This window comes from Pecten maximus, chromosome 6, assembly GCF_902652985.1.
Source record: "Pecten maximus chromosome 6, xPecMax1.1, whole genome shotgun sequence".
Taxonomy (NCBI): domain Eukaryota; kingdom Metazoa; phylum Mollusca; class Bivalvia; order Pectinida; family Pectinidae; genus Pecten; species Pecten maximus.
Genome location: NC_047020.1, coordinates 41,212,857 through 41,240,470, shown reverse-complemented (window position 1 = coordinate 41,240,470; position 27,614 = coordinate 41,212,857). Strand labels below are relative to the sequence as shown.

At 38.5% G+C, this 27,614-nt stretch overlaps 2 protein-coding genes across 3 annotated transcripts; one reads left to right on the top strand and one right to left on the bottom strand.

The window, feature by feature from the left end:
- The first annotated feature begins 570 nt into the window (after positions 1–570).
- On the top strand, positions 571–4,259 carry LOC117329803 (ankyrin-1-like). Its single transcript, XM_033887954.1, has 2 exons — positions 571–669; positions 2,211–4,259. The coding sequence occupies exons 1-2, from the start codon at positions 637–639 to the stop codon at positions 3,681–3,683; spliced, it is 1,506 nt and encodes a 501-aa protein (XP_033743845.1). The 5' UTR covers positions 571–636; the 3' UTR covers positions 3,684–4,259.
- Positions 4,260–7,004: 2,745 nt separating this feature from the next.
- LOC117329801 lies at positions 7,005–27,516 on the bottom strand. 2 transcript variants are annotated; one of them, XM_033887952.1, is made up of 10 exons: positions 27,382–27,516; positions 25,235–25,402; positions 19,008–19,120; positions 17,674–17,785; positions 14,918–15,052; positions 14,418–14,594; positions 13,460–13,549; positions 10,635–10,733; positions 10,296–10,371; positions 7,005–9,199 (listed from the first exon to the last, which is right to left on the bottom strand). In XM_033887952.1, exons 1-10 carry the CDS (start codon positions 27,443–27,445, stop codon positions 8,530–8,532), a joined length of 1,704 nt encoding a protein of 567 aa, XP_033743843.1. In that variant the 5' UTR covers positions 27,446–27,516; the 3' UTR covers positions 7,005–8,529. The 2 variants fall into 2 exon arrangements, with proteins under 2 accessions (XP_033743843.1, XP_033743844.1); XM_033887953.1 differs by having other exon boundaries at positions 10,656–10,733.
- Positions 27,517–27,614: the final 98 nt, after the last annotated feature.

Sequence of the window (27,614 nt, the reverse complement as noted above, 5' to 3'; positions counted from 1 at the left end):
CAATCGGTAAAGCTGTCGGCAATTTCCGTAAAATAATTCGGATTTATTCTTCGTTAACGGAATGTTCCGACGTTTTCCGATCGTGTGTACTCTAAGTAAAGCAGTTCTTAATTGATTAATCGATCAATATATTCCTCATAAAATTCAAATACACGCACTAAAATATATATGAAACGTAAAAGAGGACATTTAAACCTTGGTAATTAATTAAATTTGATATTTTATCATAACCGCATCAAATCGGTACTCCTCGTCATTTTCTGCCCGGACGAATGCGAGGTGTTCCGATTGAACCGCATCTCCGGAAACTCTAGCAAGTCTACATGTACATTGCAGCTTTATTTGTGTACATATATATGAGCACGCGAGCACATGCTGCTGCTGAAATTGACACCGGAGGCGCCATCAGGGCATTTTATATGCCCTGTTTTTAGATAAAAAGGAAATCCTATATGAAATTAAGTAATGAATCTAAATAAAAGTATAAAATCTTCGTGTATTCGAAATAGCCATCTTTAACAAAGCAAAATCATTTTTATTATCAGTAAGAATTAAAAAAAAATGAAGAATTCCCAACCCCTTTAGCCCACTTTGTAGGCGCGTGCACAGGTTGTGTTCCTCAGGATAGACAGTTCAATGGCTAGTCTGGCGGATATGGGTACTTCTGAGGTAAATATGAGTGTTCCTTGCCTGTGTATACAGACTCTTTAAAATATAAGTTTATCCTCTCTATGAACATGTAAATATACATATAAATAATGCCAACATTTGCCTTCGTGCATGTTCTGTTTATGATGATGTCCCAAGAATGTACACAATCTACGCCGTGGTATCGTTCCGTCCTAGACTTGCTAAAGTTCCTACGTATGTGCATGTATATACAGTATAAATTATGCCGATATGTTGAAATTGACTAGATCTGAATTAAACTTCCTGCAAATGCAAACCAAATTGTCCATTACACAATTGTATATACCAGCTAATTCAACTGATTCCAAATGACTTAGCCACAAGTGTTAGATTATGTTAAGTTAAAACTCGTCTTATAGCTAACGGACGTTAATTAGTTCTTCTCTACGGAGATAATCATGTGACGTCATGTGGTTATTGCGATATGTTTAACAATTTACAATTAATGTATGAGGTCTTACGATGCTTTATACATAGCTTTATTACATGGTAGAAGAGGTCAATTATCCCGAGTTTCCTCAGGCCCTGACACCATATCAAACTCGGGCTAGAGGTCAATGTGATAAAATGCGCATAGCGAACGAAAAGGGAATCGACGTTTTAGGATTTTTTAATTCAACGCACAAACCCTACTTAAAATAAAGCTTTTCTTTCCTTCCTGTCCCCTTATTTTTCCTTTGTTTTCTTCTCTAAGTCTCTCAATCTGTCTCTTTTTTCTCCGAGAGTGTCTCGGGCTTTTTCACTCCCGTCCCCACATGTGTGTCTGACTTTATATCAATTTGCAAATTAGAAATGGGGTAGGGTTATTCGTAGAGTAAACACGGTAAATATGAGTCCATACACAAATAATGTAATACATATGTGTGTCTATGTATATATATAAATAAGTGATGGTGTGTAACTGCTACACAGGGAGTCCTCATGTAAACGTAGCTTTCTTGTCAGCATACACTGTTGTGTACCACCGGAAGTAGTATGCAGATGTAGACTTGCATAAGCCCACGATTACAAGATTACTCCGTAACGGTAAACAACCATGTCGCGGGCCGCTGACTGTTCAAAACTACGATATTGAAAACTTCTTTTCAAATTTTTGCCATGGTGGTTTATATAAGTATTACATACATGTACATGTATTTCTTGGCAAGACGATTATAGGTGTCGTGAGTTCGAGGCAAGGAAGGGCACACGTTAAATGTCTTAATTCGTCATTTGTCCGATGTTTCTTATTCAGATTAAAATGTTACTTTTCATAATAATGACGGGAAAATTATCGGAGATCGTTTGCCAATAAGGGAAAATTCCAAATTGGAATGAAAAATCTTTCATATGCTGACGGTCTAAAATTGCTTACAACCATTGACACCAGGATTGGATACACATTTTAAGAACATAATCAGCATCCTCCAATGTAAACATCACATTTACAAGAAAACACATTTACGTCACAGCCTTGATTTCATAAACGAATCTTTATATCAATCGTGTACAACAAATAATTGATTATTTGTCTTTTGTAGGGAACTAATGAAAAAGAAGAAGAGGAAAGCGATGATGATGAAGATGGCGGCGAAAAAAGAAAAACAGAATGGACAGTTGAATCACTACAGCGTCTCCTAGCGGACGCTATAACTTACAAATCTTCCCTGAAGGACATCAAAGTCATTCTTCGCTGCGGGGCGAACGTGAATGGCAAAGTGAAAAAGGGGCTACGTCCACTTCACTATGCCGCTTTTGTTGACTATGTGGAATGCGTAGAACTGCTGATAAAAAAGGGCGCAGTGGTTAACGTGACGGATGATATCGGGTATACGCCGCTGCATCTCTGTGCCAGAAGGGGATTTGTAAATACACTAAGAGTCCTCATTGATAATGGAGCAGTTCTCAATTTCTGTGATTCTGATGAAGAAAGTCCCGTTGATGATTCTTCAAAAAATCTTGGCTATTTTACTCTCGAGCCACTCAACATGGCTATTGAAAGTAGTCACGTGGAATGTGTTCGTCTGATGCTCGAAAAAGGCGCGAAACCAAACAACAAATATTTCATGGGTTATGAAGTGAATTTAGTGTCTTTGGACAATTTGGAATGCCTCGAGCTTTTATTAAAATATGGAGGAGATCCGAATGCATTCAGTCGAGTTGGATTAACTCCCCTCATGAAAGCATGTACTGAGGGGAAATACGAAGCTACGGCTCTACTCCTGACGTACGGAGCGGATATCCACATCGCTAGTCCGGCTCGGTTTGATCACAAGACTCCCATCTATTATGCAGTCCAAGGTGGGAACACTACTGTGATTAAATCTCTACTTGAACGAGGCGCTAGTCTGTCAAAAATAGAAGATTTCAAATATGCACCATTGCACATGGCGGTGATATCTGACCGGAAGGAGGTATGCGAGTTGTTGTTGGAATGGGGGGCGGAAGTTGACGTCAAATCTGACGACCATGGTACGCCTTTGATGTTATCTTGCGCAACTCCCGGCTTGAAGGAACGAAAGTCCATCATCGAGGTATTGCTAAAATATGGAGGAAATGCAAATGCCCATTCTCCATTTGTGAGCTATACGGACCCTTGCTTATCTCCCCTGACAGAGTACATAAAAAACAACAAATATGATATAGACTATGACGTCATTCACTTGTTGATTCGACATGGCGCTAGAGTAACTTTTCAAGGTGATATGACAGTGTTCAGACTAAAAGATCCATTCGGAATTCTCAACTATGCGATGAATGTCGAGACCGAAAAGAACATCTTTATGTTTTTGATTGAGGCCGCATCTGCGTATGATTTGCCTGACATAAACAGTGCGGATCTTTTACTGGCCTCGGACAAAAAACTTCTGAAGAAAATGGCGGGGACACCAAGAGAACTGAAACATTTAGTTCGTCTGTTTATAAGAGATCGCTTTCCAAGCCACTTACCGGAAAAAGTGCAGGAACTACCCCTTCCAAAACTTATCAAGTCGTACTTGCTTTTTGATGCCTAAATTAGTATTTTAGGCTCGTCTGCTTATATGTCTTTCTCAATTGTTGGCGTCCATGGAATGAAAATAAAACTGTGATCAAGGTCTTATGAATGTTTTTCTATGCCGCCTTTGTATTTCTTGAAAAAAAATATATCAGTTTGAGATACTGTTAAGGGCATATTTTAGAGGTAATCATATTTTATCTCTTTTCGCGACGGAAACATGATGCTATTTGCGTTTATTGCAATTTTTACAATTTTCATAAATGCGCTTTATATTTTTTTAAATCCGGATATGCGCTAAAATTTTAGTACGTCAAATATAGTACGTTTAGAGTATGGACTAATTACACTTCAGATAGTCTCCTTCATCAGAGAAAAATTACCCTATGGAAACTAAAGTCTACCATTAGAAAATTTTCAAAGAGTGGATACACACACATTGATGACGTCATAAATAATATGCTTCGCACAGTCGGATCACCTCGTGTCTTTCCGGCAAGCTCAGAAAAAATACCTGAGGTGTTCCGATTAAAGCTTCGCAATGTCATGGAGGCAGTTTTGCTTGTTTTAAAACGCAAATAAAGACAAAACGAAATATAATTATTTCTGTTTTATTTGACTTTCACAAACAAAAATATGATTCAGTGCCTCATATAGAAAGTAAAATTTGTTAAGTTTAAGCAATATTTTTATTTCTTTCCATCATTTACATACTAAAGTTATAATGCAAATACAATGAGTATTGGAAAACAATCAACAAAAATTATCTCTGAAAACTAAGAATCAACCCTCAATAAATATTAAAATTTCTGTTGAATTTCTTTCGGTTTATCAGAGTTTGTATAATACTGCAATCCCTTTCTTCACTTGCAGATTCCAATATAATAATCATGATTTTATATGTTTGCCCAATTTGTTTTACATGTACATGTAGCAACATACGTCAACAACCGATATAAGGGAGATAATCCATACCAGCAGATCAAGGGAGGTAATTAAATCAAACCATTTAACAAGTTCACACAGTATTGATGTTTTTAAGAAAAGCTAAATAGTTAATAACAAAATCAACTCCCATCCCTTTAATTTTCTGATCTTCGCTAGCTACTGTGTCAAGACTCAAAATCCATTTTAAAATATCTAACTACATGTACTTCTGTAATATTTTTCATGTTATCACGACGGGGTTCTATTATACAGTGTATGTGTCTCCAGAGTTTTTTAAAGTACCTGGTGGACAGGATATCTCAAAAAAAGATTTACCTCATTTACCACAATAATATTTGACAAAAACATGTAGTTATAGATATGAACGGAGCCGATTAAATATGGAGACAAATTGACGTAAATTGTATTTTTTAAAAGAATTAAAATAAATTTCATTTCTTCTTTGTCTGCAGTAGAAATGATCGTCAAACAAAATGCATTCTGGGAAAAATATATGGCTGACTTCTCTACCTTAAAATGAAAAATGTGACACATGAAAAGAATGAGGTACTTTGGTGACGTATACCGATGTTTCAAACTCATTTATGATATGCAAAGTGCTTTGCTATTATATTAAACTATGTCAGACGTTTTCTATTCCTTGGAAAGCATCTCGGTCTACTGTTAGGACTGGTCAGATGCCTTGGTTTGTGTGGGAGGTGACGAAAAGGACAATTTTAAGCAGGAAGTCGAATAAATGTATTCTGCTATGGAGAACTTAACTATGTATTCATATTCCAATGCTTACGTTGCTAATAAGATTTGTTTTGTTGACGGTGTAAATACATGAAGCATACACTAGTACATTTAAAATATAGTAAATGTGTAGAGATTTTGTAAACTTTATGATAAAAAAAATAATGTAATCAATTTATATTAAGTTTGTAATGCTATTAATGAAGCAAATGTACATGTTATGGTAATTAATATAAATCAGTTACGTATGGTATTAATTAAGAATTGTTTGTCCTTACTCTACATGCTTTAGCTTGAATTTAAATTAGGTCAAAATGACATACTTTTGTAAAAATTGTCATAGGACAATGAAAAATTGAGACCTGGGATGAGCAAAACGTGCTGACTTCAATTTCGCAAAATCACGTCATTGTGACCTAATTTTCTAAAAACAAAAATGCCATGGACTGTAAAAATTGACATTTGGGACTAACAATACATGCAGAACATGGATTTTACACTCAAAAAGTGTGTGTGTGTGGGGGGGGGGGGGGGGGGGGGGGGGGGTAGCGTTCTTTGTAAAATCGTAGCATAGGATCATAAAAGGTTATATATTAAATGAACAATAAATGCTGAATGCGAAATAAAGTCACTGTGACCTACTTTCATAACAATTGCCACATGCCAATTGAAATTGACATCTGAGATAAGCGACAGATGCTGAACATGAATTTTGAAAAAATTATATCACTGTGACCTACATTTCTAACAATTGTCACAGGACAATGACCATAAGATAAGACAAGATACTTTTTATGTAAGTGTCACACATTTTAAATATGTAATACATTAAAATGTCCAGCCTTATCAGACTTACCAGACATGAAACATTAACATTTCCAATATTATGCATAAAACCCACTTGCTGTTCACAGGTCATGATATATTTGTACAGAAAAGCATTATTAATCTGTTCTTATATGTCACTCTATATTAGGATCTTCACATATATATATATCATAATGAACAAAGAATTCTGAATTTAAGCTTTACAAAATCAGGTAACGGTGACACGTCTAAAATAATTTAAGAACGGCATCACTATGTCTACAAATTGAGTACTTGGGAGCTAAAGCATCACCTTACTAGTTTCAGTGATAACTTATTCAAATCTCACAACTTTTAAAATAAGTACCTTTATGTTGACAAATTGATATTAAGTATGAATGAAGAAACTAATCTTTACAATTCATCGAACATTAATTAAAAATGATTTCCGATTTCAGCCATCCATCCATCCGTCCGTCCGTCCGTCCATCCATCCATCCATCCATCCATCCGCTCATCCATCCATCCATCCATCCAATCATCCATCCATCCATTCATTCATCCATCCATCCATCAGCTCATCATCCATCCATCCATCCATCCATCCATCCATCCATCCATCCATACATACATCCGTCCATCCATCCATCCATCCAACCAATTCATCCATCCATACATCCATCCATCCATCCATCCATCCGTCCATCCATCCATCCATCCGTCCATCCGTCCGTCTCTCTATCCGTCCATCCGTCCGTCTCTCCATCCATCCATCCACCCATCCATCCATCCGTCCATCCATACATCCATCCATACATCCGTCCGTCCATCCATACATCCGTCCATCCGTCCGTCTCTCTATCCATCCATCCATACATCCATACATCCGTCCATCCGTCCGTCCATCTATCCTTTGTCCATCCATCCACCCACTATTCAATTTCATTATTCATTCATATTAAATCGATTATGTTGTCATTCATGTTCAACTCAAAGAATTGTTCATGGTAATATGACTGAAATTCTTTCTTTTTTTCAGCAGAATTCAGAACAATGTTTCCAGTCTTGCAAAAATGGGCTGATGTCAAATAAAATATGTAATCAACATCAAACTCTGAACATTTCGAATGTCATTAATAACACATTGATTAGTCAACCTGGTATTTCCTAAAGGCTGACATTGAGGCCAGATCAAATGTCAAATCGCCGAGTCCGGAAGTATTGGTATGCTGAGATAATCAATTTCTTCCTATATACAGTTAATTTACAGTGAAATATATACAATTCTTTACGTACATTGTAGGTATAAATCATGAATCCAGCTTTCGCACTCTCAATCTGACGTACCTTACAAGACTGACGTCATCCGGCTACACACAACACAAACCTTTATTTTGGCTACTCCCCATTTGGTCATACTCAACACCTATTAATTCGCCACAGCTCGCTCCCTGAATCTCAGACCATAAACGTTTACATTTAATAGAATTTGAACACGTTCATTCATTCATGATCAACATTTAATCCTAAAACAACAATTTAGTGATTAGATAATCAAAGTCATCACTCTTTCACAAAATGTTGATTTAATTCCCGGGTCACCTGCTATCGGACAATTAAGAATTTGAACACCCAATGCTTACATATATAGCTGTAGCAGATTACGACCGAATGCAGCAACATGCGAAGCCTACGAGTTACGCGTGACGTCATGCCTCCAAATGACAGCAAATAAACCCATCAAGATCCCGGATGGACACAGTCGTGTAGCGAGTGTATGGGTACGGAGTCAAGCTCGCGACAAGTCCTGCTGTTAAGATCACCCTACCTAAGGTGCTATAATGACCGATATTGTTCTTTAACAACGAAAATAAGTCTTCGTCTTAAGTACGATAAAACACTGCGTCATACGGTGTTATCTAACCAACATTCGAAAAGATCTGACTAAATATATTACAAAAATCAATCTTCTTTATCTTAAAGCCACATACTCCCGAACAACCTAAAATTCTAGTTGCACACAGCAATCCAAGATGCTTATTCATGCTCTCTCAACATTAAAATGACCACTGGCCTGGACGCTTGACCGGGGGAGTCTTTGAGACATCAGTGTATAAAAATAACTCGCCGCATTTATATTTATAGCGAGACTTGTCACGGAGCCGAGAGCGAGGTTATAACAACATGCACTGCACATAAACTACGCAAATGGCCGCTGTTTACATATCGAGCATACGTGAACTTAGCTTAATAACGCTTTCATTTAAACATATTAACAGAATATACACACCCTCTCAAAAGGGAAAGTGCTCAGTTGGAAAACACGTACCTAATTCCTTCTTGTACAACAAAAATGCAAATACGCTATGTTCGAATCAAGTCACGTGGTCATACATGTCCGAACAGACTACTCTGTCGATTTTTGTCCCCAGTTCATCATATTCATTTTCAACACCTTTCGCTAATTCATAAATACCATCTAGTCTGTACTGATCGTCTTGTTGGTGAGCGCTAACTTCAGACACTATACATTCGGGGTTATTACGAACCATTGTTGGTTTTCTGCTTTGGACAGTGACGATTTTGGCATGGTCATAGATGTCCGTTTCTTTGAGGTTATCTTCCTTTGAACAGTTGAACGAATCGTAATTATGTTCTACTAATTCATATGACGCCGGGTCATCTATACCATGGCGCTGACTCCCTGGCTCAGCCTCGTTGCTAGTTTCCACAAAGGCATCATCTTTTTGATCTAAGATGCAATTAATTGGTGAATAATTATTAGCAGCAGCCTTGATACCAGAAGCTCGGCTACCGGTTGCAGAATTTAACTTTTCAGGTGGAAGGGGGCATTTTACGGCAAAGTTTCGAGAAGACATCTGACTATCCTCATCGTCTTTGATTTCTTCAAATTCATAAATTTCTTCCACGTCTTTTCCCCGTTTGTTTGGTTGTAAACTTTCATCAGGCTGTTGTGCTTTCGCACTTTGTTCCCGCGTTTGTCTTTCCTTCTGTGAGATGATGTGTTGCTTGTTTCGTTTTATTCTAAAGAAAAATAATAATCATTATAAACTGAAAATTAGAAACTTACATTGTAGATTACTGCAAATCACTTACAAAATGTAGATTTCGCGAATTCCTAATTTCGCGAACTTGCCTCTTCAGACACATTCGCGAATACATGATTTCGCGAACGCAGATCTAGAAATTACTGTAAATTCGCGAATGATGGATTGTTAGAATCATGGAATCCGAAAGACTCCTATATCAGTAATCGATAGCTTGGCCGCCATTCAAATGTGCTTGTTTCGTACACATAATCGCGAAGGCTCTCGTCGCGTATTAACGCGAAAATAAAATCCCACGCTAAATATAAGTGATTTACAGTATGGGCGAAATAAAAAGAAGATTTGAGCGGAGACTAGCATACAGCCATTCATGTAGAGACATATTCCCCTTCAAATCGGTATATTATGGTGATCATATATTTGATAAACCATGTATCTATAATTACAAGGTACCAAAAATATATTTTCCAAAAGTGGTTAATTGTGACTTTTGACCCCATAACTTTGACCGATTACCGTCAAAATCTTATCGGATTTAGGACTTGATGTCGATGATATGGTGTGAATAGGGAAACTTTCTCTCCAAGGCGGACGACAAAAACGCCAGGGAACTCGCATGTTCGTCTGGGAAATTTTCCCCTGAAGCACATACTTTTGGAGTTTAGAATTGGAAGCCGGTGGTCCAAGATTTGGTCGGCCACAAGTTTCCCAATCGTGCGTGTGGACTTCAATGGACGACCTCACATTGTACTGTATGGCCAGTTGAGACCGAAGATTAACTTTTTCGCAAGTTTTGTACTACGGACGAAAAGACTGACAGATGGACAGACAGACGGACAGACAGACATAATTACCTTATACCAGTCGAATCCCTCTTTTATTGTGGCGAAAATTGTAAATGGTTTCAATTGCAATTGTTTAATTGTTTAATTTAAGATTACGTAAAAGAAATCATTGATAATAGAAAATAAAAGAAGCTTGATATTGTTCGGCTGATATCTGTATATCATACCAGATAGGCATTTTTTTTTCTTTGTCATGCCGTATTCCTCAATTTGTGGACAAAAACATACCTTTTCTGTAGATTTACCATCACAACCACGATTGCCACAAATAACAGAAACAACATCACGATAACTCCAATCAAAACTGAAAACAATGAAAACAGAGACATGATTAAAAGCTAAAATCGTAATCAATGCAAAAATTAGGCACGTTAAAATGTTAAAATAAATTGGAACAAACAATGTTGTTATGTAAGGAACATCAGATATACAATTATTTCCTCGAAATATTCACCTTCGCAATTCTTCATTTTGTAATAACTGGTGTTTTAAATAGGAAATATCGAACTGTTTCTTTCATACAGTCCATTGAACATTCCAATAAAAATTTTGATTTAGATATTTTACCTTTAAGGGAAATTCCGTTACCCTGCCTTTTCCTCCTTGGCTTGATGGTTGATGTGGGAGGCTGAGGATTCTGTTGAGGGAAATGCACACGCCCTGCTCCTTGGTTCAATAAATAACAAAAACGTAAGAGCAAACTCTCAACCGATAGTGCGTGCATATGTTTTAAAAGGATATGTTCTTCGCAAGTTGGAAAATTGCGGGCTTTAACAGTTTTTTATTGGTTATATGAACGCCACAATGTTTGTTTATAAAGCAAATTGAGGCGTTCACTTTCCATAAGAACATAAGTAGATGCTTTTGTTCAAATTTTATTTAAAAGTATCAAAAGAAAGCTTATACGAAATATCCCTATACCGAGTGCTTTATTAAAAAAAAATACTAAATTGGTGTGTGCACAGACACTCGGCACCAGGAACACACTGCACGATGAATGGGTGGGTTTTATTAAGTTTAAGGGGAGGGAACTCGGGGTCATGTATCCATGTATTCTGTATAGTTGACAAGAGTCACACTGTCACTCTCTTGGACTGAAGATAGATAACTCCTTCTGCCTTAAAGCAAAATTTCTTGCAACCCTGATTAGCAAAGTATCCCATTGAGCTGTTCATCCTTACACTGAGTTACACAATATTTAAGAAATAATTTACGATGAATCGTGTATTGTTGCAGGATATTAATTAAAATTGCAAAATATCCGAGTCCGAGTTGTATATCCTGCAACAATACACGAGTCAAAGTTGATTATTTCTATTCTACCATGTACTGTTTAGTTCTGAGATCGACCTCTTTCTAATAGAAAAACAGCACAGAAACCCCGGGAAAACCTTGTAATTTATCTCTTGAGTATGTCATTATTTGTTGATGAAATATACAGGCAATACAGTACTACGATCAAGAGCATCTATCATATGGCATTGATTTTGAAAATTAAAAAAAGGGTAAAAAAAAAGTAACTTATTGACAGACTAACCCATTACCCCACTCGGCTATAGTAACCTTTTATGAAACGGGTGAATATTAGATATATAAAATTGTAACAGCCGTGACTCACGACCGTGTATTATTGGCACGAGCGTGTATTATTGGCACGAGCGTGGGTTATTGGAAAATAATACATGGTTTTTAACCAATCAAAACTGGCGTTGCATAGCAAACATGGTAGAATACATAATAAGTTTAACTAACAACAAGAAAAGATACACATAAACAATTAAAATACTAATGATACTATGGGGCATGCAACCCCCAAGCTTGAGCGATCATAAGCTTTGCTATGACTGTATAAAGAAAGGAGAGATCTCCTTAACGAGATCTCAAGCCACATAGTAAGCAGCTATTAACTAAAAAAAGACTGTTTGGATGGGGCGACCCCTAAGCTTGAGCGATCCCATGCTTAGTTTGTTTTGTTTTGTTTTTGTTTAACGTCCTATTAACAGCCAGGGTCATTTAAGGACGTGCCAGGTTTGGAGGTGGAGGAAAGCCGGAGTACCCGGAGAAAAACCACCGGCCTACGGTCAGTACCTGGCAACTGCCCCACGTAGGTTTCGAACTCGCAACCCAGAGGTGGAGGGCTAGTGATAATGTGTCGGGACACCTTAACCACTCGGCCACCGCGGCCCCTCCCATGCTTAGATCTACAGAACATAAGAAATAGATACACAAAACATAATATAATGCATTGGGGGCAAGAAATTTCCCGAATTACAAGTCCACAAAGGAAATAACAACAAATCATAACTATATATTCTATTCTAAGAACATCGTCGGAAACCCACTCGGTGATAAGTGTAGCGTAGCGTTGTGCACTCAACCGTGGGTATTCGACGATGCATTGAAATAGCCTGCAATAAACCACGTGCTTGGCGCGACCTGTTTAAAATTATGTCAAGTTTCATCAAAATCTTTTCACAAATGAAGTCACTAGAGCGCTGAGAAAGGTGCCCTCTATAAACAATGCCCTTTATCTTGATCTTGGCACATTGAAACACGAACAGCAACTCGTTCGGGGTACTTGACCATTAGATAAAGTTTGATCAAATTCCGTTCTACTAATATCTGCCGACAAAAAGTGAACGAATGTACATGTACGTACGAACAGTAAATGTATTGGACATCCCGGCCCCCTCCGGACTTCGTCGCGAAAGAATAATCAATATCAACATAAAGTGAAACATTTAGTCCTCTAAATATGATTCAGTCAATATCTGCAAATGTCCCGTTGGTGCCGTCTGATTTTTATACTGGAAATTTTGCTTACATATTAACCTCATTCGTGTCTTCATTTCATCCGGGTTCTGCTCCTTTCCGTTTTGGCAAAATTTGATCAGGCTTAAGAGAAAGGTCAAGTTCAGGACCAATCGAAGCAATTCCTGACCCAGTTTTGCGAGGCCAAGGTCAAAAGGGGAAATTATTGCTCACAGAAACTATCAACCAAATTCAGTGTTACACACAGGATATTATAAACCATTGGCAGATTTTTTATTCACGTTTACAAACAAACACTGGCTTCATCACAGTGTGTAGTAATACACTGAAAAATAGTTCTGGTCCTCTTAAATAAGCCATACAAATAAATTTAATAGCATTTTTAATTTGAATAACTTATCAAAGCTCAACCATTATCGTGTATCGTGAAACTACAGCAACAATAATTATCGCATGTTTGAATAAAATTATGGTTCCTGATATGCTCCATTTTGTTTTTTCGCTCCACTTAACATCGCCTTTATGCAGCGACGGAATGAAATCTTACCTGTTGTGCAATGAATACGGTTTCCGTTACGGACTTTGGTTTATATTGCTAGATTTTATATTAACTACCTTACCAGTACAAAAGAAGCGCAGCTCAAGGGAACAATTGACCAACTCTGTCTGGTTTTCAGTCAGATATGTGCATTCTTCAAACGGTTGCTCCTCTGAAATAGAATGCAACAAGTAAGAAAAATATAGGGTATTGGAAAACCAATAGATGTCCTACAGGCCCCCGCTAAAACAAGTAACAGGGACCTTGACCTTGTCCCAAAAACCCTAAATCTCAAACTTGTCCTAGATATTATGGTTTCTTTTACCTTTGTGTGAAGTTTCATCAAAATCCCTCAAGTAATGAATCAATTAGAGCGCTGAGAATCTTTGGCGTACTACAAGACGGACTGAGGGAAAGCCAATAGTCAAACTGGTTTCACCGGCATGGACTAATAGATTTATATATGAAAAATTATCAGTTTCCTTACGTATAGGACCTGACAATTTGTTTGTTTACATGTGTCTTAGTATCTCCTCACATTAACCGACTTCAAGTGCTTAGAAACACAAATGACGAAGGAAGACAACTTTTTGACTCGTGCCCTGACCGGGCCTCGAACTCGATCTACGGGGCCCAATCGCCTAGCCAGAAATACTCGCAGCTTATACCTCTGCGCCACATCGGCGTTCTTAAAAAAAGAACGTTTCAATGGCGCAGTGATGGTCGGCCCGATACCCTGACATGATCATTGTGGAAGTCGTCTATAAGATGATATGAATACCTGGATCGCAATGTATTTACATACATGGATACGAATTGTACATACATATTCTTCATATCACCACAGAAGTAAAAAAACGACAGTGCCGACAAAGCTTTGACAAATTGCCTTTTACACAATTAAACAGATACAGCTGAATTACACATAATAGAAAACATTAAATAACCTTAAGTTGATATTTTATAGGAAGAAAATAAAGTTTTTTACATGATATCTCTTTATGCCCAAAATTTCCAAATTATAAACAAATTCAGCTTACCATGATTTACTGGCCTAAACATCCCTATCCAGAAAGTCCCTGTATCATTTTCTCTGAAAATGCCATCACTTTCCTTCTGACAATACTTCTCGAACGATTGAGGCGGCTGTGGTTCGCTTTTTACACAATGCCTTTTTCCCTGTTTCCAATTCATATTATTTACCGAACGGGTTTCAGCTGCAATGAAGTTATGACTTAAAAGAAAAAACTATAATAGAAATATTATCTTTTGTTTGATTTCATTTAAAAAGATGATTTTATATAAGTTTTCATTTCATATGTACATTGTAATTTTGTGAACGAGTCTATGGTGTATTTATTTAACGGATATTTAATTTTAGAAATATGCACAACGAGGTTTTTCAACGCACGTTTAAAATTTTATCTATGAAAATGTAACTCCAAATAGTTAAAATTGTAAAACTAATTTCTAAAATAAATATTGCATTGTTGTTGTTGTTGTTGTTTTTTTTTTTTTTTTTTTGTTTTTTTTTACTTACCACACCGAAATCTAAACTTGTCCAGACAGTTTTGAGACTGGAAATACCCAGTTCTGTTGCAGGCAACCGCACCACAATTCAGTTTTGGATCCGATAAATTGCTATTCGACTTCGACTCCTTGGGTAAGTCTGAGTCTATTTAATATATCAAAATACATGCGTTGATGGAATACTTTGCAGCCAACTTTACTTTCTTGTAAATGAAATAATTTCCAACACTGACTGGTTTAAGAATATCATTTTGATATTTTAGTTAATTTATCAGAGCTATAATTTTACATAAAAGGTCCTGAACACCACACTTAGAACATGAAATCCATGAGGGATTTTGTCACCAACCATCCCATAGTATTTATTGGTTCTAGGAAAGTTTGATCTTTTCTGTAATTTCTCCTATAACCTTTCATTTACCTGTTCAATATAAAAATATTTCGTTTGGTTAGATACTATCGTACTTTTCTGATCTGCCCCAAAATTGAACATGCATAACTCGGGTAGAAGATTAACCTACAACTGGAACTTGGAAAATCAATTGAGTACAGGTTTGGTTTATTTTGTTTAAAGTCCTAATAACAGCCAGTGTCATTTAGAGCGTGCCAGGTGTTGGTTTTGGAGGCGGGGGAAAGCCATGGTAGTAGCAACTCACTTATTACGTCCTCCAAAATTACTCTAATTTTGTGTTAATCATTAAATATGTTATTTCGGTGTTGATTAGTGGAAGTGTTGTGAATGTACGAGACGATGATGTTTATTTCTCCCATACTTCACAGAGTTATCCGGCGGTTGCTAGGGAAAAGATAAATCGATCTTACACAGGGTGGGTAAAGACAGATGGCACGCGCTATATGACGCTGCTCACAATAACGTAACATCATCAGTTTACGTTGAGTAACCAAGTCGTAAATGATGACGTCATAAATTTTGACGCACATTCCTAGGAGCATTGAAGATGGCGCGATGAAAAACTTTCATAAAAACTTACGTTTGGTTGCAATTATGTGAGAAAAATAATCAATCACGTGTCTGTTCCGCGAACAAGGAAATCTCAACCCTCGTGGAACAGTTTGGCTGGCCAGCACTCGGCAAGCCTCGTGCTGACTGGCCAAACTCTTACACTTGGGTTGAGATATCCCTGCCACAGAACAGACCCATGTTAGATTATATTAGTCACCTCGTCCCGAAGATGATGTTCGGCCTTGCGTGACTACCAGCGTAGTCTACACCTGGTCAAGCTCGTATTAGGACGTATTTTACGCATCCATACTTGTGTGATCGTAGACTTCACCTACCATTGTCGACAATATAGATATTGAGTATATTACAATGCAATTGAAACATGCCGCAATGACCGGTCATCTTAACAGTATTGCGGTATGTTTCAATTCCTCTTTTACTTGTGTGAGCTTTATGTCACTAGAAGCGGTATTCTACGATGCCGACATTTCTTTTCTGTTCATAATTTACTTCTCAGTGGTAACCTTGATGGTAGCCCCGGTCCTAACAATGTAAGTTACATCAATATACTATAAACCCTTTGCGGTTAAATGTTAGAACCATACGGACTCAATTTATCTTTCTTGTTACGATTATAAGTGTTTTTGGATATCAAATACCTTACTGAGACACTGAGATGACATGTTTGAAGATAGTTTACTCTTTATTGAAGCGTGAAAATAGGAATGCGCATGGCGGAGGAGTTCTTATTTACTTCTTCGATACTATAAAAAAAAACACTTACAAACGCGAGTTTCGATCCAGCTACACTCAAATGTATTTGGGAGCAAGCTATGAGTCACATTAGAACATTTATGTTAGGATAACTTTACAGGTCTCCAAACTCTGATTATTGTTCTGATATTGTTATGCTTGGTGACGTTAATAAGGATTTAAAACATCGTAATAACAATTTAGATGTATGAACAGCCAACTATATAACCCTTATTACATCCTAACAGTGAGAACCCCTTTAACTGCTTAAACCTGTTCCGCTACACTTCTTGATCCAAACTTCATTATTGGCAAAACGAAGCTACATTAATGAATTTATCATGTTCATATTGTTTTGCAAGACATCATTTGGGACTATAAAAGGGCAGACACTTAAACATTAAACTATTCAAAAACGACAGTTAACCGGCAAGTCTTGAAATTGATCTGAATTCTTTCCGAACTTCACATGGAAGAAATTTCAGGTCAATTTCATGCAAAGAAATTGACCTGAATTTGACATGAAATTGACATGAAATTGACCTGATTTATTTCTGAACGTCACATAGAAGAAATTTCAGGTTAATTTCAGGTCAAATTCAGGTCATTTTCAGGTCAAATTCAGGTCAATTTCTTGACATGTATTGACTAATCTGCTCTTTTTAGGTCAATTTCTTGACATGAAAATCTTGACCTAGAATTGACCTGAATTTGACCTGAAGTGACATGAAGACATTTTGCTTGTGTAGTAAATAAGTTGCAGAGGCGTTAATGCCTGACAAAAGTTTATCAACTGATATTAACCCACAGTAACAGTCGTATCTAATAGTTTTAAGTTGATACTGAATTCACAGGCAAGTACAATGGCGTAACAAAGACTTTAAATAACTCCGAATTCAATTAATTCACTTTTTTACGATAGGCCATCCGAACTTGTCTCTGAGATACATAAACTGTTTTTAGAGTCTCGTATAATATTGATTCAATAGTTTACACATGAATGAACGGTTACTACAGCAAACATATATATATGAAAAACAAATACTTACTACGATATTTTTTGTAAACAATGTAAAATGATTTGTTCTTTGGTGGATGACAGTCTTGCCAATCGATTTTTTCCTCTGGACCTTGAGATAAGCATACACACCGTCGACCTTTCTTTAAAACAAACCAATATGCATTTAATGATCAATCGGTTTACGACTCCTCAACCTACACAAAAACAACTAACTGCCAACCCCTCACAACGACACATCGTCTGCTCACACAATTTTCTCATGTTTGAAAGCAGCAAAATTTAAGACGTGTTCTTATTCTGATATTAGTTTGTTCATTGCAAAAGTTTTACTTTGATATGATTATTTTGCCACAAACTTACAAGTTCTGTACAAAAAAGCTACATTAATATGGATTTTTTTTGCGATTTTATCTATTTTCGGAAAAAGCCAAAATATAGGTGGCGCTCAAAGTGCCGGTTCTGGGACATGCTTCGCGATCGTAAGGACTTTTCCTTTGATTTAAACAATTTTTGAGTAGCCAGGATAATGAGAGGATTATCCGTTCATATTTAAGAAAATTGTCTATGAGAAACATTTTAATCTTACTCCAAAAATGATTTATGATTGACACATACATGTATGACGAAGGTTTGTTTGTTTGTTTGGTCATCTAGGGTCATGGTGATTCATTTACTACCTTATCATGAACAAACATTTGTGTGGCGACGACAAAATCAGGCAAAAATGTTCTTTTTAATGTAATTGCATTTTATATTTAGATCATTAAAATAAAAAGAGGAGTTAAAATAAAATGAGATAACGAATAATAGAGCATGTGGACTTCGTGATATAACTTCAAGGGGGTAAGATAGATAAAAGAACATCAAAGTTTAGGAAATTCATGTCTTTCAAATAGCTAAAAAGTGCCTCCGAAACACAGAATTGAAGAGTTTACATATACGGAACTCGAAAGTAGTTAAGACGAACGGAACATTCGATTAGAAAATGCTTCATTGTAAATAGAGTGTCACATGCATGGCATGTTGTTGGATCTTCTGGATTAAAAGGCACTAATGAGTAGGATATGTGAGAAAGGTAGATGCTTTTAATATCTTATGGATTGAGCCTAGCATCTGCAGATAAGAACTACGCGCTACCACGTAGTATACCATAAAACCGTTATCCAGTTTTCTTTGAATAGTTGATCTATAATTACGCAAAAGCATTTATACGGTTCGCTCTCGAATCAGTATGATAAATGACTTGTATAATGTTGAACGCCTTGGAACACTGATCCCTCATGTGTTTTTGTGTACGGTACTCTACCAAGTCTACATGTCGCTATAACATTATGCTAGATCATCTATATAGTTTATACATACACTTGCGATAAAAGTTGTCTTGCATCCTTCGCTGCACCACTTAGCAACGGCATCTCGGTCAAAGATGAGTCCCCCTTTCTTCTTCCAGATCTGGTGCCGGATATTGTAACACCCTTTGATTTGAATTAAACAAGTTTTAATGCGCAAATATCGTGATACATGATGATACTTATAAGTATAGTCTTCGCAATATACAAATACACACACACATATATATATACAATTTAAAGGGGCATTTCTTCGTTCCAAGCCAATTGTGAGTTGTTCACTAATTTATAAGATTTATAAATAAAAGAAGATTGTAATGGAATAAATATCCTATTTGTACAGAAAATTCACAAAACTCTTCCGCTCTGCATCCGCACTGTAACATTCAGCCACGCCTCCTACACTTCCTTTACACATCACATGACACCACATACAGATCACAGCATAAAAAGTGATGTAAGTGTATCGTTTTTGTTGTGGTGAAAAGAAAAAAAACAACCATAGCCCGTTTTACCTCAATTACTACGTTATGGTAATAGAGGATACACAACGAGTGGCTGTTGGATATGGAATATATTTCACACGATTTAGTTATTTTTCAAAAGTTACAAAAGACAGGAGCTTTTACGAGTGTCTTTTGCAAATTACAAAAAAAATAATAAGTTACGAGTGTGAAATAAATTCCATATCCAAAAAGCACGAGTCGTGTGACCTATTTCTACCATAACAATATCGGCTTGAATCAAAGGGAAACCTGGCCATGTATAATTTCGCGTATGCAAATAAGGTGTAACGGTGACGTTCGGGACCCGGTGATGTAACATCATCCGATTCTTGATGACGTCAATAACAATTGCAGCTTGGGTCAATTTTCGAATTCTTGACCAATCAAAAGACCGGAAGGTCATATTCAACTAGTGGAATATAACACATATATATCCAACAGTCGGCACATTTATACAATGGCTTGAGAATGGAGTAACACAGCGTATTGTGGTAGAAACATGCATAGCTAGTAAATGGGTTAAGAATATAAAAAAAACACTTAAAATGCTACACAAAAACATTATCTTCATATCACGCTGGCTAATGGTGTCCCTCCCCTAAACGCCCTCCTGAAAAGACCCGGAACATTGTTGCCCCTCGCCCTGCTAGCCGACTGTGATCACACGACCCTGAATATTATTGACGCTTCCCTGGACGCCCGTCTTTACATGAACCTGCCTATTTGCGCCCCTGCCCATAGACTATTGACACTTAGGCTTTCATATATTCCTGGTTGTCGCAAATATCATGAACTCCCATTAACCATTGCCATCAACGATAATCAACGATCACGAAAGCGCAGAACCTAGTAAGGATCATAACATCTTCTGGACATGGTGTCAGGGCTAGAGAAATCTGGTGTACACAATACATGGTGTCAGGGATAGAGGAATATGGTGTACACAAGAAATGGTGTCAGAGGAATCTGGTGTACATCAGACATGGTGTCAGGGATAGAGGAATATGGTGTCGCAAGACATGGTGCCAGGGTCAGAGGAATCTGTTGTACACAAGACATGGTGTCAGGGTCAGAGGAATCTGGTTTACACAATACATGGTGTCAGGGATAGAGGAATATGGTGTACACAAGAAATGGTGTCAGAGGAATCTGGTGTACACAAGACATGGTGTCAGAGGAATCTAATGTACACAAGACAAGGTGTCAGAGGAATATGGTGTACACAAGAAATGGTGTCAGAGGAATCTGGTGTACACAAGACAATGTGTCAGAGGAATCTAGTGTACACAAGACAAGGTGTCAGGGATAGAGGAATATGGTGTACACAAGACATGGTGTCAGGGATAGAGGAATATGGTGTACACAAGACATGGTGTCAGGGATAGAGGAACCTGGTGTACACAAGACATGGTGTCAGGGATAGAGGAATATGGTGTACACAAGACATGGTGTCAGAGGAATCTGGTGTACACAAGAAATGGTGTCAGGGATAGAGGAATATGGTGTACACCAGACATGGTGTCAGAGGAATCTGGTGTACACAAGAAATGGTGTCAGAGGAATCTGGTGTACACAAGACAAGGTGTCAGGGATAGAGGAATATGGTGTACACAAGACAAGGTGTCAGAGGAATCTGGTGTACACAAGAAATGGTGTCAGAGGAATCTGGTGTACACAAGACAAGGTGTTAGAGGAATCTGGTGTACACAAGACAAGGTGTCAGGGATAGAGGAATCTGGTGTACACAAGACATGGTGTCGGGGGAATCTGGTGTACACAAGACATGGTGTCGGGGGAATCTGGTGTACACAAGACATGGTGTCAGAGGAATCTGGCGTACACAAGACAAGGTGTCAGAGGAATATGGTGTACACAAGAAATGGTGTCAGAGGAATCTGGTGTACACAAGACAAGGTGTCAGAGGAATCTGGTGTTCACAATACATGGTGTCAGGGATAGAGGAATATGGTGTTCACAAGACATGGTGTCAGGGGAATCTGGTGTACACAAGACATGGTGTCAGGGATAGAGGAATATGGTGTACACAAGACAAGGTGTCAGGGTCACAGGAATCTGGTGTACACAAGAAAAGGTGTCAGAGGAATCTGGTGTTCACAGTACATGGTGTCAGGGATAGAGGAATATGGTGGTCACAAGACATGGTGTCAGGAAGAGGAATATGGTGTACACAAGAAATGGTGTCAGGGATAGAGGAATCTGGTGTACACAAGACATGGTGTCACGGTCAGAGGAATCTGGTGTACACAAGAAATGGTGTCAGAGGAATCTGGTGTACACAAGACAAGGTGTCAGAGGAATCTGGTGTACACAAGACAAGGTGTCAGGGATAGAGGAATCTGGTGTACACAAGACAAGGTGTCAGAGGAATCTGGTGTTCACAATACATGGTGTCAGGGATAGAGGAATATGGTGTACACAAGACATGGTGTCAGGGATAGAGGAATCTGGTGTACACAAGACATGGTGTCGGGGGAATCTGGTGTACACAAGACATGGTGTCGGGGGAATCTGGTGTACACAAGACATGGTGTCAGAGGAATCTGGCGTACACAAGACAAGGTGTCAGAGGAATATGGTGTACACAAGAAATGGTGTCAGAGGAATCTGGTGTACACAAGACAAGGTGTCAGAGGAATCTGGTGTTCACAATACATGGTGTCAGGGATAGAGGAATATGGTGTTCACAAGACATGGTGTCAGGGGAATCTGGTGTACACAAGACATGGTGTCAGGGATAGAGGAATATGGTGTACACAAGACAAGGTGTCAGGGTCACAGGAATCTGGTGTACACAAGAAAAGGTGTCAGAGGAATCTGGTGTTCACAGTACATGGTGTCAGGGATAGAGGAATATGGTGGTCACAAGACATGGTGTCAGGAAGAGGAATATGGTGTACACAAGACATGGTGTCAGAGGAATCTGGTGTACACAAGAAATGGTGTCAGGGATAGAGGAATCTGGTGTACACAAGACATGGTGTCACGGTCAGAGGAATCTGGTGTACACAAGAAATGGTGTCAGAGGAATCTGGTGTACACAAGACAAGGTGTCAGAGGAATCTGGTGTACACAAGACAAGGTGTCAGGGATAGAGGAATCTGGTGTACACAAGACAAGGTGTCAGAGGAATCTGGTGTTCACAATACATGGTGTCAGGGATAGAGGAATATGGTGTACACAAGACATGGTGTCAGGGATAGAGGAATATGGTGTACACAAGACATGGTGTCAGGGATAGAGGAATATGGTGTACACAAGACATGGTGTCAGGGATAAAGGAATCTGGTGTACACAAGACATGGTGTCAGAGGAATCTGGTGTACACAAGAAATAGTGTCAGGGATAGAGGAATCTGGTGTACACAAGACATGGTGTCAGGGATAGAGGAATCTGGTGTACACAAGACATGGTGTCAGGGATAGAGGAATCTGGTGTACACAAGACATGGTGTCGGGGGAATCTGGTGTACACAAGACAAGGTGTCAGAGGAATCTGGTGTACACAAGACAAGGTGTCAGAGGAATCTGGTGTACACAAGACATGGTGTCAGAGGAATCTGGTGTACACAAGACATGGTATCAGAGGAATCTGGTGTACACAAGACAAGGTGTCAGAGGAATATGGTGTACACAAGAAATGGTGTCAGAGGAATCTGGTGTACACAAGACATGGTGTCAATGGAATCTGGTGTACACAAGACATGGTGTCAGGGATAGAGGAATATGGTGTACACAAGACATGGTGTCAGAGGAATCTGGTGTACACAAGAATGGTGTCAGAGGAATCTGGTGTACACAAGACAAGGTGTCAAAGAAATCTGGTGTACACAAGACAAGGTGTCAGAGGAATCTGGTGTTCACAATACATGGTGTCAGGGATAGAGGAATATGGTGTACACAAGACATGGTGTCAGGAAGAGGAATATGGTGTACACAAGAAATGGTGTCAGGGATAGAGGAATCTGGTGTACACAAGACATGGTGTCAGGGTCAGAGGAATCTGGTGTACACAAGAAATGGTGTCAGAGGAATCTGGTGTACACAAGAAATGGTGTCAGAGGAATCTGGTGTACACAAGACAAGGTGTCAGAGGAATCTGGTGTACACAAGACAAGGTGTCAGGGATAGAGGAATTTGGTGTACACAAGACATGGTGTCAGGGATAGAGGAATATGGTGTACACAAGACATGGTGTCAGGGATAGAGGAATATGGTGTACACAAGACAAGGTGTCAGAGGAATCTGGTGTTCACAATACATGGTGTCAGGGATAGAGGAATATGGTGTACACAAGACATGGTGTCAGGGATAGAGGAATATGGTGTACACAAGACATGGTGTCAGGGATAGAGGAATATGGTGTACACACGACATGGTGTCAGGGATAGAGGAATATGGTGTACACAAGACAAGGTGTCAGAGGAATCTGGTGTACACAAGAAATGGTGTCAGAGGAATCTGGTGTACACAAGACAATGTGTCAGAGGAATCTGGTGTACACAAGACAAGGTGTCAGGGATAGAGGAATCTGGTGTACACAAGACATGGTGTCAGGGATAGAGGAATCTGGTGTACACAAGACATGGTGTCAGAGGAATCTGGTGTACACAAGAAATGGTGTCAGAGGAATCTGGTGTACACAAGACAAGGTGTCAGGGATAGAGGAATATGGTGTACACAAGACAAGGTGTCAGGGATAGAGGAATATGGTGTACACAAGACAAGGTGTCAGAGGAATCTGGTGTACACAAGACATGATGTCAGGGATAAAGGAATCTGGTGTACACAAGACATGGTGTCAGGGATAGAGGAATCTGGTGTACACAAGACAAGGTGTCAGAGGAATCTGATGTACACAAGACATGGTGTCAATGGAATCTGGTGTACACAAGACATGGTGTCAGGGATAGAGGAATATGGTGTACACAAGACATGGTGTGAGAGGAATCTAGTGTACACAAGAAATGGTGTCAGAGGAATCTGGTGTACACAAGACAAGGTGTCAGAGAAATCTGATGTACACAAGACAAGGTGTCAGAGAAATCTGGTGTACACAAGACAAGGTGTCACAGGAATCTGATGTACACAAGACATGGTGTCAGAGTCAGAGGAATATGGTGTACACAAGACATGGTGTCAGGGTCACAGGAATCTGGTGTACACAATACATGGTGTCAGGGTCACAGGAATCTGGTGTACACAACACATGGTGTCAGGGTCAGAGGAATCTGGTGTACAAAAGACATGGTGTCAGGGATAGAGGAATATGGTGTACACAAGACATGGTGTCAGAGGAATCTGGTGTACACAAGAAATGGTGTCAGAGGAATCTGGTGTACACAAGACAAGGTGTCAGAGAAATCTGGTGTACACAAGACAAGGTGTCACAGGAATCTGATGTACACAAGACAAGGTGTCAGAGTCAGAGGAATATGGTGTACACAAGACATGGTGTCAGGGTCACAGGAATCTGGTGTACACAATACATGGTGTCAGGGTCACAGGAATCTGGTGTACACAAGACATGGTGTCAGGGTCATAGGAATCTGGTGTACAAAAGACAGGGTGTCAGGGCTAGAGAAATCTTGCATTCAACACACATGGTGTCAAGGCTAGAGGATACTCGAGCTAACACAACGGTGCCTAAGAACCAGGCCCATCACGAAGGGAAATATATTCTGTTAAGGTAATGCGGTGTTGATTTCTTATCTTACCTTGAATTGAGAGCCATTGCGTTAGTTTGGAAGACCTTGCCCAGACATTTTCCTGAATTGTGTAGGAAGAATTTTCTATTTCTCCTAAGCTAGAAAGAGTGCCGTTGTATGTTGTCTTGCAATATTCCACGGCTTTATCCCAGCTCTTCTTATCACCGACAGAGCCATCTAACGAACAGAGCCAAAATTAAAAGACGTTTTAGAAATTGATTAATTTACTTGTTGATTTATAGATGAATAAATGAAATAAATATTTCATAAATAAAATCATGCCAAACGCACATTACCACACACTATCAACAAAAATAATTAAGAGAAGTAAAACAAACAAAAATAAACCCTACAAACAAAAAAACAGGAAAAAAAATGAACCCTGAATATAAAATAACATGGTTAACAAAATAATACCAACTCTGTTGTAAAATATATCATACGCCGAGCGAGCTGTTAGCCACGGCGATAATATATCTAAATATCTAAATAATCTTCATTAACATATTCAAATGAGATAATTTCGTGGTAAAACATATAGATGATATACACCCTATTTACATACGAGTTACAAGCTCCTGATAAAATGTAAATTTAGACCGAGAAACTTCCTGGAAAACAGGAAGTTGTTTATAGTGTCCCATTCACTAACGATATAGTATCAACAGTGCAGAACATAATACATTGAGTGTAAACAGTGTTAGAAAGTACTTGGTTTGGTTTGTTTTGTTTAACGTCCTATTAATAGCCAGGGTCATTTAAGGACGTGCCAGGTTTTGGAGGTGGAGGAAAGCCGGAGTACCCGGAAAAAAACTACCGGCCTACGGTCAGTACCTTGCAACTGCCCCACGTAGGTTTAGAACTCGCCACCCGGAGGTGGAGGGCTAGTGTTAAAGTGTCGGGACACCTTAACCACTCGGCCACCGCGGCCCCGTTAGAAAGTACTGGTATAAAGTGGAGGCGTAAAATGAAAAAAACAAACAAACAAACAAACAAACAAAAAACGAATGAAATATTTAGTCATCGTAGGAAACCTACAAGACTATGCTTTTTCGTGATAGCGGAACAACATGAGCCAAGCACACAAAAGGCCATTGAACACGGCTGACATCATTCAGCACAAGGAAATAGAAAATATCAAAAGATCCTGATGTCGGCCAAATGCTTCCTCGTAGTCATCATCAACAAGGATCTCTCTCTCAAAAATAATCTCGTCTTTAATTGACATATGTCGCATGAATCGTGATATTCGGAACCATTCCTTGTAATTATTTCGGTCATGTTACTACTGTAGGTTCGGAAAACAAGGTCGTTACTATCTAGAAATAAAACATTAAAAATCAGGAAATTGGCAAGAGACTGAAACTAAAGCATATATGGTGTCCCTGGCTGCGATAGCTCAGTCGGTTAGAGCGCCGGCAACGTTATTTCAGGTGAATCCGAGGTGCCCGATTCTACAGACCTTACCCCTGTTGGTTTGTGAATCTCATGAATCTGAGAAATGATCTCATAAAGCTAAGAAATGTTCTCATGAAGCTGAAATTTAGGGCCGGGTGCTTTCATGGTTGTGTCCTTTGCCAAGACTCTACACCCTGATTGCTCTGAATGGCATGCAATGGAACTCCCGTATGTTGTTCAGTGATGTAGTCACCAACTACTACAAGAAGACCCCGTCTCAAAATTACCCTGACTGTTTACAGGGCGGTTAAGCCAGCCAAACTAAGGAAGTGTTCCTGATTTAAAGTTCTTGCGAGTAAATGCGTTCTATCAATTTTGTACTATTTAAAATAAACACATTATCATTATGTAAAAGTGAAAAAGAAGAAATAAGTTAGGTCATTGTTAAATGTTCTAATATACTCTTAGACATTTTATCATGAAGACAATACACATCGAGAAACTAATGTGAGGTGCCAACAAAGAAAAGTTATGTTTCAACAAGAACACAGACAGGGAAATATCACATATTGATATCATACGGCATATTGTCAACAAAACAATAAACAACAAACTTCATTGCAAACACGCAAGGGCAAACCGTGAACACGTCAAAAACGTCAAAATAACAGTTAGATGATAACTGGAACTGATCAACATAAAATGGAAAAGAGATGTATTATTGACATACTGGATCAATATACAATAATATTACTTACTGAGAAAAGCGATGAAGTACGATGCCCATACGAAAATATGGTGAATATGCATGTCCCTCGTCATCTGTTACAGAATCTTCACTACATAATACAAATCACACATATATGTGGATGCATTTAAACTGTACATATCGTCATCTTGAGTGTCATATGTCTCCTCTCCACGAAAAAAGGAAATGATGAATTGTATATCACTTCAAACAGCAGGAAGTGTATTATAGTAAACCAGCAGT

Coding starts and splice junctions, on each gene's coding strand:
- LOC117329803 (XM_033887954.1), top strand. CDS start 637: ATGGCTAGTCTGGCGGATATGGGTACTTCTGAG. Junction 670..2,210: donor CGGATATGGGTACTTCTGAG/GTAAATATGAGT, acceptor TGTCTTTTGTAG/GGAACTAATGAAAAAGAAGA.
- LOC117329801 (XM_033887952.1), bottom strand. CDS start 27,445: ATGACGAGGGACATGCATATTCACCATATTTTCGTATGGGCATCGTAC. Junction 15,053..17,673: donor TGTTTACAAAAAATATCGTA/GTAAGTATTTGT, acceptor TATATTAAATAG/ACTCAGACTTACCCAAGGAG. Junction 9,200..10,295: donor ATGGTAAATCTACAGAAAAG/GTATGTTTTTGT, acceptor ATTTTTCTTTAG/AATAAAACGAAACAAGCAAC.